Raw genomic sequence first — 14,564 nt, 5'->3', positions numbered from 1 at the left:
ATTAGCTATAATTTCCTGGAAGAGCGAGATAGATGAAATGAAGGGGGGAGGAACGTACACCAAGCAACCCCCACACAGCCCCCCCAACACAGAGCTTTCCTCACAAGAAAGCTCCAGGGAAGCTATGCAGTTATACGTTTATTAATGCACTGAGAATAATTTTTCAAAATGCACAGATAGAGGCTGCAAACCCACACAATGCAGAAAAGGTCAATCATACATTATCTTCACACAGAATGGAAAAAGAATGACATTTCAGTTCAACGTCTGATAAATATCGACAAGTTTTCTTCATAATACTGATGAGTCCTCCAGAAACTCAATATTATGGATGGAGGTGTAGGATTTTCAAGAATAACTAAATATATGCTGCACTGTGCTTGCGTAATCCATCAGGACAGAAACAGTTGATTAAATCTTGAACTTTCAGCATCCTCTGCATAATTTATTCCAAAGAATGCTTTGAAAATGCAACGTTTGCCTTCATCATCCATTTACTGCTAACAAAATGTCAAGGCAAACTTTCCTCTTTGGACAGCAAGTTAAAAACCAGCTCTCCGACTTTTCCCTCTGTTACTCCTCAAACTACTGTTTCCTCATGCCGGACATATGGCTGCCCAATGGACCGCTGCTTACCCCCATTTTTCACTCTGACAGCCTCACTGTGCACCAGCCGCTCTAGCTCCAATCTCCCTTTCTCCAGTACCCCATTCAGGGGCACAACAGGGTTTCTCTCTTCTGGTCCAACTGGTTTGTGCATGGGACAGCAGGGCAACGTGCCTCACCGGCTAATACCAACACTACCGTCATCATCTGAGACCAACTCAGGATGTCAAATACAGTTATGCAACAGAATGTTCCATTGTGGAGGAAACAGGGCAGCGTTTTGGCCTCCAGACAGCTGAGATTGGACTTTAGTTTGGCCCACATGTCATATTTGACTCGTCTGAACTGCGTGTGTGCAAGACAGGCATCCGTATGTGTGTCTGAGTGAGTGTTTGCATGTGGTGTAAGTGGTGAGGTGGTGTAAGTCACGGTGGTTCTGGACTTTCCCGGTCTGTGGCTTGGCCCCTGCGTGTCCCCCGGGGGAATGCCCCCTGTGTTCATGGGAAAAGTCACAGCTCCATTTCAGATGGCATTCTCGGGAACCGTGTGGCAGTGTGGGTAACGCTGGGAACATCAACAACGGACTGACATGGGGCCCCCCAGGGCCAATCACACCGGGGGCCGTTACCAGCCATGCTTGGAGGAATGCTGTTTTGCTGTCACCAACTGTCAGAAAACTCGCACAGATTTATAACGCAACTGCCAGTGCTTAGAAAAAGTGACCACGCCTGTCTGACAGTAGGAATTATTAGCCTTCTTTTAGGCTCCATTACTATTTGTGTTTAAATAGACCAAGAAAGTACTACTTCACATGCTCACCATCTGGATTTATTACGGTTAAAGTGAACCACAGAGTTGAAAAGTGTTTTCCTAATCATTCTCATGAAGTTTTCTGCTTTTTTTTACCATTCAGGGATAAGGACTACCATTTGCGGACCTACAAATCAGTGGTGATGGCCAACAAGCTCATAGACTGGCTTATTGCACAGGTAAACCTTAAATTAGCTTTATACAATATAAAAGAGGAGTAATAGTATCTTACAGCAATTTTCAGTAGAAATATGATCACATAGGTCACAGTCAAACAAGTGTCTGTCCAAATAAATGATTCCAAGCAAAATTGTGAATCAAAAGGATAAATAATAAGATATGTTTAACATGTGTCAGAAGTTTTTCCTGAAATAATGCAGAACTTCAAACATGTCAGTTCGAGTGATGTGTTTGTAGTTTTGCGGGCCACCTCAAATGTGCAACAGAGGAAAGAAACTGAGACAACAAAGCGTTTCTTGCCATCAGACTTGAGGCTCTCGGCGGAGCCAAAAGGAAACGAAGAAAGAAAAGCAGAATTAATTCGACATCTAAGCTTTACTGACTTTGACAGGAAGCTTTGAGGTTGACAGATTGATAGTGTTGTCCAGGATGACAACAAAGAAAATGAAATGTGTATGGCCACCACCACACAATCAGTGGCAGACATCACATGTTCGTGTGTGCATATAAGTACTATATTACTATGTGTGTGTGGTAGCCCATATGAATGTGTTTGACCCAGGCCAGTGGAATAGATCCGACTCCTTCAGTGGGACTTCAAGAGCTGTCACACTTTGCTGTCTAGACATGATGTTGGCTGTGTTCAAGATGGAGCGTGGAGTAGCTCTGCTGGCCTCTGGGATTTTGGATGCAGGAACAAAGGGGAGGGGGTGGATGTGTGACATTTTGACTGCTCTCTAAACATACAATGTCCTTTGTTCTGTCTCTTTCTCTTTATTCCCTCTTTCCACCCTTAATGCTTCAACATTTCTCCGCTGCACCCACTCTTTCTCTTTCCCCGTGTCTTCTGGTGCAGGGGGACTGCAGAACCAGGGAGGAAGCGTTGATCTTGGGGGTGGAGCTGTGCGACAATGGCTTCATGCATCACGGTACGGCTCTTTCACGGCAGAGGATTTCAACAAACCCCAAAAAAGTTCTTGATCCTGCTGTTCACAAACAGTGGAATCCTCTCCTTCATTGACTAAATGAGAGTTGAATGCTTTGGAGAAACCGCACAGAGGGCGTCTGGCATTTAGCATCCTGTTTTAGAACACAACCACACTTGTTCTCTTTCCATTTCTACTTATAATCCCTTTGACACGCTACAGGAATAGAACATATTTCCAATCCAGTGAATTAATTTGTGTGTGTGGTTAGGGCTATGGCTGTATCCACGCATGCTATCGTTAACTGCATGCATACTTGTGTGCATCTGAACTTAAGTAACCAATTGCAGGGTACATGCAGGTCTTGCATTAGCTGTAAGAACTTGGCAGAGAACACATAGATTTTTGTCAGTTTAAGAGCAAAATGGTCAGTTGCCATGGTTACAGTTTGTTTATATGAGTCAGACTTCTTTTTAACTCTGCTCCTCCCTCGTGCCAAAGTCCACATCATACACACTACAGTATGAGTCACAGCATGTCTCCTTGTACCTCCATGATGTAAATGCTCCAAACTAGCCACAGTTCAAAGCTCACTCGACAAATTACCATCACATCTATGGAACATAACAGTCCCAGCCATCAAACTTCTTTTCACTTCCACAGCTTTCAGGATAATCTCACTTTTCGTGTCAGTAAGTTATTTGGCCTGACAGTTTAGTTATTAAAACTGTATCTGATCTTGAGTGGAATGTAGAGGGGGAATGTTAGACGGAATCTCTGTTTTTTCCTTCAAGGTTATTTTTCATAATGCCTTTACCAAGTTTCTGTGAAGGCTTTTTTCACAAATCAAGTACACTATGACATGACTATCCAATTTTCAAACAATCTTTTGGGATTATGGAATTAAAAGGGTTGTCTACCCTTCCACATGGCCATTGGTTTCCATTCAAATCCCTACAATTTGGTTTCATAATCCTTGTCAAAGTCATGTCAAAGTTACATAATACTTTTGAGGTTGAATACAGTTCAAATCTAAACTCTCAGAAAATGCAACCTCTACCCTGAGAAAGATCAGAGAAAAATAACTGCAGAGTTTATGTTCGCTTTGATAGATTACACAACAAGTTCTCCACATTGTTCATTGATTTTTAAACGGTTTAAATGGAAACCAATACCTACCTTGAAAAGTTGAAAAAAAAAACAACAATAATTGAAAACTTTATAAATACATAAAGGTAGTTTACTTTTGACAATTGACAGCAAACATGTGATTCACACATGATCTATAGTTGAAGCAAAAACTTTCAAACACACTGGTTGCCAGAAATATGACTATTCAGCAAGTTTAATGTCAGTTGTTTCTTTTTCTGACATTTAATCAGTGATGACTTTGTTGTTACCTCCCCCAGTGTTGGAAAAGAGTGAATTCAAGGACGAGCCCTTGTTGTTTCGTTTCTTCGCTGATGAGGAGATGGAGGGTTCCAACACCAAACACAAACCTATGAAGCACGACCTGAAGATAGTTGAGAACGTCATCTCCAAGTCTCTCCTGGTGAGCGCTCGCTTACTGTACTCCTTGGTGGCTTATTGATTGATTAGCTCCCATCCTGCATAAAATACTTTGACTCTGCTATAACGTACCCACCACTCAGAACAAACCAAAGGCACGGTAAATCATAAGGAAGCACACAGCTGTGAGAAGGAAAAGTGATCACACTGCAAAAGTCCATTTTATACCTCAGTAAGCATTCTTTTCTCAAGGAGTGAGCAAATACCACCATGGCTGCTATCTGTCCGTAGCAGCATCTGCTTCTGGTCTGTGTGTTTGTGCTCTGTGAAAATTCCTTGGTCTGCTGGTTTGGGATTTTTCTGATGGGAGACGTGTTGTTTTTTTCCAGATAAGGCCCAGTGATGGAGGCTACGGCTTTACGCTGGAAGAGAGAAACAGAGTCCCCATCATCAAATTTGTAGAGAAAGGCTCACCAGCTGAGGTGATAATGCACACACACAGCACATACGTACATATTGAATGAATTGATTTCCAAAATGTTGTCGTTATTAATGCTTCTGAAACAGGGTCCTTACTGGGTGGATTTTCTATTGTACAAATCCATGTAATCTCTGTTGTAACAAAGTAGGGCCCGACATCTAAGGGTGTTTTTGGCTTTATGTTGTTCAGACTGTGGTTCAGTGCAACCCCTTTGTATTTTAACATCATTCTGCTGCGTTTGATTTTGTTTCCTCAAAGTTATTCTGCAAAGCTGTTATGCCTTTATAGCACATGAGCATCAGCAGAAGCCTTTTGTTGTTAAAATGTGGTTAGACCATCTGTCATAAAAATCTAAACCTCTAACCTGCTTTATGGTGATAGACACGGATGCTAACATTATGGTCTAGAAATAGAGCACATTAAACGGCACCATATTTTTGAGGTCTCCTTTTGTGTTTTGCTTTGATCTGCTAGATGAATATGGGACCGAGGAGTTTAAAGGCAAATGTGATCAATCTGAGCCCACCACCCATAATTCCCTGCAGCCCTGAAGTAGCACAGAAGGAGTCTGTATGGTCTGGATCATATAGACAGTTCCTTTTTAAATATTCAGTCTGGGACAATGAAATCCACAACAGGATCCAGCTGTTCACTCATAGATAAAAGCTATATCTCCTATGACTGGGAGTGTGTTAGCTTTTTCTTTGTGATATATAGAAATCCTTTGGGAATATTGCTGTTCTTATACCCAAAAAGTTAACTTGAAGCTCGAAATGAAATAACAATAAAAAGTGATGCCTGACAATCATCTCTTCTTTTTTATTTTCTAAGATGGCTGGCCTGGAGGTGGGTAAGAAGTTGTTTGCCATAAATGGAGACCTGGTGTTCCTCAGGCCTTTCCCTGAAGTGGAAGCTCTCCTTAGACAGTGCTTTAACAGCAAGGGACCCCTCAGGGTGCTGGTTAGCACCAAGCCAAGAGAGTAAGTCAGTTCTCTATATGCACATGCATTAATGTGTGCATACGTGTTTAGGTAGGAACAAATAAATATTGTCAAGTCATCTCGTATCAGTCTATTTTCCCTCCTCTTATCACCAGGACGGTAAAGATCCCAGACTCTGCTGATGGGCTGGGTTTCCAGATCCGTGGCTTCGGTCCTTCTGTGGTCCATGCCGTCGGGAGAGGTAAGAGATCGCCGCCTCTCCCACTTGAGCTGTCTTGATTCATCATGTTATTGTGGCACAGCTGGTGAGCAGATGCCACAACAGTATTTGTGGGTGTGCATGCCTTGGCCACAAGGGGCCAATTTTCCTCAGTCATGCTCTCCGTGTGGCTCAGCTGCTTGCTTAATGGTGCTGCCAAAATGGTGAATTAGCTGGTTATCAGTCACTTTTCACATTAAAAAATACTTTCCACGTACCTATTCACATTTTTTCTTCGTGCTTCAGTTCCCCTGTGTGATGGAGATGCAGAGTCCCTGCTTTTCACCAAACACAGCGTGTTTAGTAGCACTGCTATCAGGGCTGGCACAAGATAGGATAGGATCCAATCAAAAAAACAATCCATGGCCTTGTCTGGCTGTTCTCAGGGGAATTGAATTGTCTTTTTTTCTTAAGCAATCTAAGTTGGATAGCAGGGTAGAAATGTGCCTGCATATGTGTGACTGTGCATGTGTTGGCTTGATGATGTGGTTGCCTGGGAACCTGCTGTGTGTTTAAGAAGATGCTCTGATCCCCTGAGACAAAACTGATGATGTAGAAGGTGTCTAATCCCTTGGCTTGTCATAACAGCTGCTGTCCCCTGATATCTGAGGTCAACAAGAGCAGGTTATACCAATTAGAGGCAGAGAAACTGAGAGACAGGAAGTGGTGGGACAAGGAGAAGGAGCCGGTAAACAGATGAAATAAATTTTAGGTTTGTGGTACCAGTTCTAGCAGGGCTAGCAAGGGCCAGTCATGTCAACATTAGTGCTAATAAGCAAATGTTAACGCTTCAAAACACACATCCTGCTCACCGGAGTCTTGTTCCAAAGAGCAACCTACCTGAGTAACCAGAGCTATTCTTATTGCATTATATCAGTCGAAACAAAGTATTGATAAACATAAAGTGATGCAACTCCAATAATATATAGTTATAATAACATTAGAGTGCTGTATCTTGTGACACACTTGTTCTCGTCTTTGCAGTCTGAGTCCCAATCTTATTGGCCCTGTTGTTGTGTTGGACTTCAGCCTGTTTTTCTCTTCTATTAATAAATCCAGTCGACCTGTCTGTGGATATACTTTCTTACTACACTTAAAGCAGTAAAGCCCAATATTTACATGCTCACAATACTTGGCGAGAGGAGTGAAGATTCGGTATATTGCAATGTGAGGTATGCATGGTGTGTGCCTGAGGAGCTATCAAAACAAATGGGAGGAATATTTAGTCTGCCACGCACTTCCTTCTGATAGCTGTAAACCTTGAAGTTCTCTTATAGTAGGGTCTGAATTACATCCCTCAGAGAGGCCCTCGTCTACCCGAGATAAACAACTTCCCTCCTCTCTACACTGTCTCTCACACTCCTCCCGAGCTGCCAAAACAGGAAACAAAGTTGTAAATAGAGAAAGAGAAAAAAAAAAAGGAATGTCGTTCAACCTAATTTTGTGCACAGGATGTGGAAGATGTGACAGTCATTTTTTTTATTCGGATGTGCTGGTATTTGTTTCATCCTGATTCAGCTCTTACCTGCATGATGACGTGCAGCAGTTATTGCCCTTGACACCCCTCCTTTCTCTTTGCTTGTCTCTGTCTCACGCCAGGCACGGTGGCAGCCATCGCCGGTCTCCACCCTGGCCAGTGCATCATCAAGGTGAACGGCATCAACGTTAGCAAGGAGAGCCATGCCAGCGTCATCGCTCATGTCACCGCATGCAGGAAGTACCGTCGACCCACACAGGTGAGACGGGGTGAGAGGAATTGGCGGGAAGAAGGGAACTTAACTTTACGCTGCAGTTTTCAAAAAGTCTGTATTCAGGGGATAAGTGTTTACTCAATATTTAGGTTATCAATCATGTATACAATGAAAATTAAAAAAAATACCTGTCAGCACTATGAACATATAGTCCCCTAAGAAGAAAAGATTTTCTGCAATTATATTTGATTTAGAGGTCACACTTTCATGTCACATGAACTCACTGGTAGAAAATTTAAAGTAATAATAATTATGTTGTAGAAATAGAAGGATAAGAAGTGTGAGAGATCATAAAACAGCAAAAGGAACAAAAAGAGGGGGAAAAAGGGACTAGTTGACCGTGAGAAAGAACATAGCAGGCAGACCTCCTAGCTCCCGTTTACCTTCCTATCTCTCTTTCTCTCTCTCTCTGACTCCCTCTTTCCCTTCTCTTGGGTCATTACGCAGAAATAATAGTAGTTTTGGCTCCTCCAGCGCTGACCTCTGGCTCACAGCGGTGGGCCTGCTGTGGGAGACTGGCAGGCTGCAAAGAGAGGTGGGAAAGGATCTGGGGGTGGCCGAAGCTCAGTGTGGGTGAGATTGCTGGAGGGAGGGAGGATAAAAAGACGGAGGAAAAGCGAGCCAAGTTACTTCTTTTTCCTGAAAGAGTGGTTGACAGCGGTGTAGGGGGGAGAGAGCAAGCGCAGTCCACCTGCTGAAGGTGGGAAGATTGTGTGAAAATAGAAACCCAAGGGTGTGTGTGTGGTTTGAGTTAGTGTAGTGTGTTGCTATAATTGTGCCCCGCTGGGACTGCAGGCTTAATGAAGCACTTCAGGGTTCCAACATTTCTGGAGATCTGGTTTACATCAAGTATGGACGCAGAGGAACCGCCCTCTCTTTCTTTTTCTATGTCCCTTTCTCTGTTTGTGTGTGTGTCTATGTGTGTGCGTGTGTTTGTGGTTGTACACTGCAAGACCGCAGACCAGTAGGCAGCACAGCATGTAGCCTTGGCAGAAAACTCCCTGTGGGCTTGGGTAGCAGACGAGAGAACAGACAAATACAGAGTCATGCACACACACACACACACACACACACACACACACACACACACACACACACACACACACACACACACACACACACACACACACACACACACACACACACACACACACACACACCGTGTGGCACGCTAGAGTGGGTTGATGCCATTGGCATGAGTTTGAGTTTGTGGTCCCACCAAACACCGTGTTTCCATATGTTTGTGAAGGTTTTTCACTGTGTGCCCTGCCAACCCAACTGCAACACTGTACACCATATCTGGGCAGAATCGGCTAAACATGCTGCATGAAACTCACACCTCAGCTTACACACACACACACACACACACACGCACACACACACCAGACCAGTAGAGTTTTATTTTTCCTCATTTCCCATCCTTCTTGCAATATAATTGCCACCTGTTGAGCACGAGTGATGCTACAATACACTGATTTGTGTCGACAGTTTTGTGCATGAGTAACTAATGTTTCCGGTCAATTTCATTTCTAAGCAAAAACATACAGATGTTTTGCAGTTTAATATAAGTTCAAAGTATAAATAAAATAAATCGTTTGATAGGGACTAAACATCTTGTTTTATATGTTTTATGATGCAAAAACATTACATTTATTTTCTTAACAAATTCCTATTTATTAATCCTTTGCAGCAAGACACTATAAAGTGGGTGTACAACAACAGCGAGAGCGCCCAGGAGGACGGCCAGAAGACGAACCAGAAACCATCCCTTGAAGAGAATGGAGATGGCTTCGATTGTAAAGTAGAAGGTGACCACACATAAACACACACTCACAATAAACTGCAACGAGAAAAAAATCCCGCTCAAGGTGTTTGTGGATGTCACAGAGGCTTGTTCGCGGGATCACAAGTCCGTCGCCCTCTCCAGTTAACAAGTCAGACGGAGCTCCAAACAGGCTCATCTGGAGTGTGTTAGTCTGAGAACAGCCGCCCCCCTCTGGCTGATCAAGTGTTAATTGCCCCCTACGATTTATGGATCCCAATGAGAAGGTTAAAGAGGAAAGCTATTCCCTTTCGTAGCAAACGGCCACGGAGCAGGATTTACTGGCATATTAAGTCATCGCGTTAGCGTAGGGCTGGTTAACGTAATACTCTATGAATTGCTCATCATTTTAGGAGGTTTTATGGAGGGAAGCCATGTGTGGAGGGTCTTTCTCTAAAATGAACTACAGATTTGGTGGTCTGAGACCTCCTACATTGCAGAGAGTGCAATGATGAACACAGTGTTTGTGGTAAAGATAGGGATTATTATAGAACATCATTCAGTACATATTTTTTCTTATTTGTGCTGCCAGTTAACAGAGATGTTTTCATCACCTTCTCTTCATTCTTCTGTTTTTTTTATAATCTCAGAGGTGATGGACAAATTCAACACCATAGCCATCATCGACGGTAAGAAGGACCATGTAAGTTTGACAGTAGACAACGTCCACCTGGAGTACGGAGTGATGTACGAGTATGACAGCACAGCCGGCATCAAGTGTCACGTACTGGAAAAGATGGTCGAACCAAAGGGATTCTTCAGCCTCACTGCTAAGGTATCCCGTCCGATAAGTTAGTGGGATGAATATAGGGCTAAATGATAAGATATACAGTATATTCTATATAATGATATATTGTGACATTTATCTTGATAACAATACATGCAAGTATCATCACTACTTTACAGTCCCTTTCCCATGCTGGATTCTTTTTTTCATTTCAGAATTGGTGACCAGTTATATAATTTGTGCATTTTAAGTGGATTTTAGGCCTATGTTGGTTTAAATATGTGGGATTCAGACAAATTTTGGGGGGAAAACGGTTATGTTGGTAATTCACTACATTTGGTTTTTTTCGGTCCAGCTAGAGGTTAGATTACCAACCAGTGTCAAAGTTTCAAAATCTACTTTTAATACCTTTTTAATTCTATCACTTGATATTTTGCCTAAATGGAGCAAATTATTCACTGTATTTGTATTTAATCACATGAATCGTGAATTCCAGCTGAAGAGTACCAGTTGGTTTTTGGGGCTATGGGCAAAATGTAATAAAGTTGCTATGTGCTGTATGCACTGTATATGAAGGGAACTCGCACTCAATAGGAAATATATACAATTCACAGAAATAGGGATAGAGGCCCACAGCTCCATTTTATCCCAGTGTTTAATTGGACCCTGTCCAGCTCTAGTGCATTTCAACTAATGGCAATTACTTTTCTTATTATTCTAACTGTTTGATCCTAAGTGGCTGTGGATGGCAATGAGAGAAAGAGAGGGAAAGTTTTATTAACTTTTTGGTGATTGTTCTTCTGTTGGGGTTTATCACCTCATAGCTGAGCCTCGCTTCATGCGGGACAACACTAAAGACGTAAACAAACCATGACAAGGTTTCTGTCTCACATCACGCTGCAGTAACAGTAGATTAACTAAAAAATTATCATGACAAGTCATTGTTTTTCTATACGTTTGTGCTGCTTGGAGGAAAGTGAAATTACAGAATTAGTAATCTATCAGATTCCTGACTGATAATTCAGATAATCTTTGTTGAGACACTTTTCCTTAAATTTGAAATGTCACACACATTTCATAATGTAATTGTTTGTGTTTTGAATACTTTGGCACGGACAGACACAGCCAACAGCTCCCCTGTGTAGATTGAGGAGCTTGATGCCTGTTAGAACTGACAGCTCTATTTTATCCCTGTTGGGTCTGAGCTGTGTTAAGTGCATTATTTTTACATCCTAGCAGTGATGTTCACAGAATGATCACGATTGATTTAAGATACACGGAGGAAAGAAGATTCACTCAGACATGGATGCGCACATGCGGGTGTGGAAAATAAAAAGCAGTTTGCAGCATCTTTCTGTCAAATACCATGATGAACAACATCTTCCATTAATGTCAAATTAGCAGTGATCTCAAGTTGGGTTCATGTCTAGATTTACATCCCTCGTGTTGTAAAGTCTTTGAAAGCACCATCTTAAATTAAACCCAAAGACATGCACAGAAATAAAACTTGCCATATCCCCTCTGATTATAAGTCGTTTCCCATTCCTCCATCGTGAAAGTCATTTTAGTATTATTATAAACATCTGCCCCAGATGTCCTCTGAGATCTATGTGAAGTTGAATTTTAATATTGAGAACGCTGTCAGGGCAATTGGGATTTCTTGAGCTTCAGTCTCTTCCTGTTGTTACATTTCCTCCCCTGCTTTTCTCTTTCCTCCACTGGGCATCTCATTAAGATGGCTCAGAGATTTGTGTCTCTCTCTCCTCATATCTAATCTCTGATCTAGAAAGTCAGAGTCTACATACGTACAGCATATGTATCACAATCTGGGTTTATCTCCATGGATTTATGAATAGCACATGGGGATTTAAGATTACGGTTTAACTGCTCATGAAATGCTGTAGAAGAATCAGCCCTTCCGCCAAATTCTATTTTGTTTTCCAATCTAAAGAAACACTTGGTCATTTATTTACATCCCATTACTTGTTCCAAAAGGGATTTTGAGAAGGGATTTGCATATCAGTTAATCATCCCTGCCTTATGTTTGCCCTTTCTCTGACCAGATCCTGGAGGCGCTGGCGCGTAATGATGACACGCTGGTGCAGATGTGTGGCAGGTTGAGTTCCAGCTGTGATGTGATCCCGGAGGAGCTGAAGGTACGCTTCAGTGCCATGTGTGGTGAGAGGGTGGAGCACATCAACCGGCGTATCACCAACTACAGAAAGGTAACAAAGCGGCTCTTCATCACACTCTATGCTCTGGATGAAATTTGTCTCCACCATGATCTGCATATGTATATTTTTAAGCAGCCTGGAACCATGAAAATGAACTCTGTCCTCTGCAATTATGTAAACTGACAATAAAAGACCCAGGATGCAGCTGGTGTAGAAATACCACTTTTAGATAGCTTTCGCTCTGTGGTTCCACTATGTGGTTCTTATCGTAAAAGAAAGTGGAAATTCTGCTGAATTTATTCAACGTGGATGCACTGTGTTAAAAGATTTATAGTGACCTCCACTGCACAAAGGCTGTGATTGAAAAGAAACTCCTATACATTTGTAAAGGAGCTAGGCAAGTGAGGAAGACATACTACGAATGTAAATAAGAGACATAAATGGATGCTTGTTTTGTCACTGCATAGACACCAGCATGTGCATCATGTGTCGGCATCTGAAGGCTCCTGCACCAAAATGTTATCAGTTCTCACTGAACTGAGACTGAAGAAGAAATATTTAGCCAGGATGTCTGTCGTGTCTGTCGGCTTCGGAAATATGTGTGCAATATGTAGTATTATCTGGTGCTTTGTTTGTAATTAGGTTACAGCTGGTTGTTGACAGAGCCAAAGTATTTTCATCACTTTTCATGCACATCTGTAAGCATGTGTCTATAGGCCAAACATCCCTATGCGTGAGAGGGGAAAAGGAAAGGATCTGACTGAACATTAGAGTGGGCCTTGGATTAATTACCAGTCACTTATAAATAGCCATGCTCAGGCACAGTCAGGACTTTTGTTGTGTAAGATCCCCTCCTGCACTGGAGCATTCCTTCTCAGACCCCAAGAGAGAAAAGAGGTGGGGGTTCAGAGTGGAAGAATGAAAGAAGGAGGGAGAAATTAGAGAGAGGAAGGATGAAAGAGGAAAGACACATAGATGGAAAGAAAGAATGGAGAGATGTTAACCTGAGGCCTGGAAATAAGAGTCCTCAAAACTCTAGAGACAAGAGATGTGCTGAGAGTCTTCAGTCTCAAGAGATGGTCAGCTCATGGTCCATCTGGAGCATATCATTTTCCTCGGAGCAGAAGCTTCTTGCTCCAGCTATCTGAGAGAACCAGGAAGACATATCTGGTTTAAGTTCATTAGCTGACATACACATTATGTTATGCTTATGTTGCTTGACAGCCCAAGTTGCTAAAAAAACGATCTGGTGGCTTATACCATCTGCTGTGTAACGTCCAAGACAGGACGCAGGCCCTGTGATGGAGGGTTCAAGGAAAGTGCAACCCAAAAATGTGCTTGTGATATTCTATATCAGCTCTTTTGGATCCAAGCAGTCCCGTCGGGCTCCCTTGAGTTTTGCATGGAGATGGTATCTCGTGGAACAGTCAGGAAGTTTCCTTACACAGCAGGGTTGGGTGGAGGTAAATGTCCTATAGAGGTTCTATAACATTAAGCCACCCGGAAGATATTTCTCATTCAACAATGTGTACAGGACTCATGTGCTGTCATCTTATCTGTATGTTTATCTTATCTGAACAGAATGTTTATTTTATTTGAAACAATAACATTTTCAGTGGAAAGTGTGATGAAAATAAACAGTTCCTCCGCAATAAATTGAAAACATGAATTTACACAAATCAAATAAATAGAAAATGTACAGTTATGTGACTTTGTGCTTTTCTTATAGCCCCAGCGTCCATGTGTGTTTAAACAAAACAGCACATTAAGTTGACAGATATTGTCTGGCGTGTTTCACATAGAGCCTTTTATTCTTGTGCTGGTGAGGAACACATCAGCTGCATAATGCTAAAATTCAGACTTCTGAAGACTGTATCTTCTAAAATTGTCCTATCCATTCCTATTCCCCACCTTTGATTACTATTGATTGTAAACCTACCAACCAATATCATACGATGGCATTCTCTGCAGTATATTTTATTATAGTGCAAGATCTCCACCCATATTTCTATTAAATTCTCTTTTCACTTTACCAACCACATTAAAGAAATCATGTGTTATCTCTAAACCATACGTATATCTCTTTTTCCGCTGTATAACAGTTTGCTCGGGTACTGAAGAACAGAGCGTGGCCCACCTTTAAGCAGGCTAAAGCCAAGGTGTCCCCCCTCCATAGCAGCGACTTCTGCCCTACAAACTGTCATATCAATGTGATGGAGGTGTCCTACCCGAAGACAACTACCTCTCTGGGTAGTGCCTTTGGTGTGCAGCTGGACAACAGGAAGAACACCCTGGAGAGGGGAGGACGCAGCGGTGCTGAGCAGGGTGAGAGAGGAGAGGGTGCATGAAGAACACCTGCACAGTTGAATAAGGCACAT

General features: G+C 42.3%; 1 protein-coding gene across 1 annotated transcript in view; it reads left to right on the top strand.

Moving 5' to 3' along the window:
- The window catches only part of prex2 (phosphatidylinositol-3,4,5-trisphosphate-dependent Rac exchange factor 2), an 85,041-nt gene that overhangs the window by 34,762 nt on the left and 35,715 nt on the right, over positions 1–14,564 (top strand). Inside the window, exons 14-24 of the mRNA XM_054622545.1 lie at positions 1,520–1,595; positions 2,453–2,525; positions 3,932–4,074; positions 4,421–4,513; positions 5,344–5,492; positions 5,609–5,694; positions 7,312–7,448; positions 9,154–9,271; positions 9,876–10,060; positions 12,076–12,237; positions 14,289–14,511. Coding sequence (XP_054478520.1) covers positions 1,520–1,595; positions 2,453–2,525; positions 3,932–4,074; positions 4,421–4,513; positions 5,344–5,492; positions 5,609–5,694; positions 7,312–7,448; positions 9,154–9,271; positions 9,876–10,060; positions 12,076–12,237; positions 14,289–14,511 — 1,445 coding nt within the window. The remainder of the gene's footprint in view (positions 1–1,519; positions 1,596–2,452; positions 2,526–3,931; positions 4,075–4,420; positions 4,514–5,343; positions 5,493–5,608; positions 5,695–7,311; positions 7,449–9,153; positions 9,272–9,875; positions 10,061–12,075; positions 12,238–14,288; positions 14,512–14,564) is intronic.

The sequence above is a fragment of the Anoplopoma fimbria genome, chromosome 21 (assembly GCF_027596085.1).
Source record: "Anoplopoma fimbria isolate UVic2021 breed Golden Eagle Sablefish chromosome 21, Afim_UVic_2022, whole genome shotgun sequence".
NCBI lineage: Eukaryota > Metazoa > Chordata > Actinopteri > Perciformes > Anoplopomatidae > Anoplopoma > Anoplopoma fimbria.
This window is presented reverse-complemented; position numbering and strand designations above follow the sequence as displayed.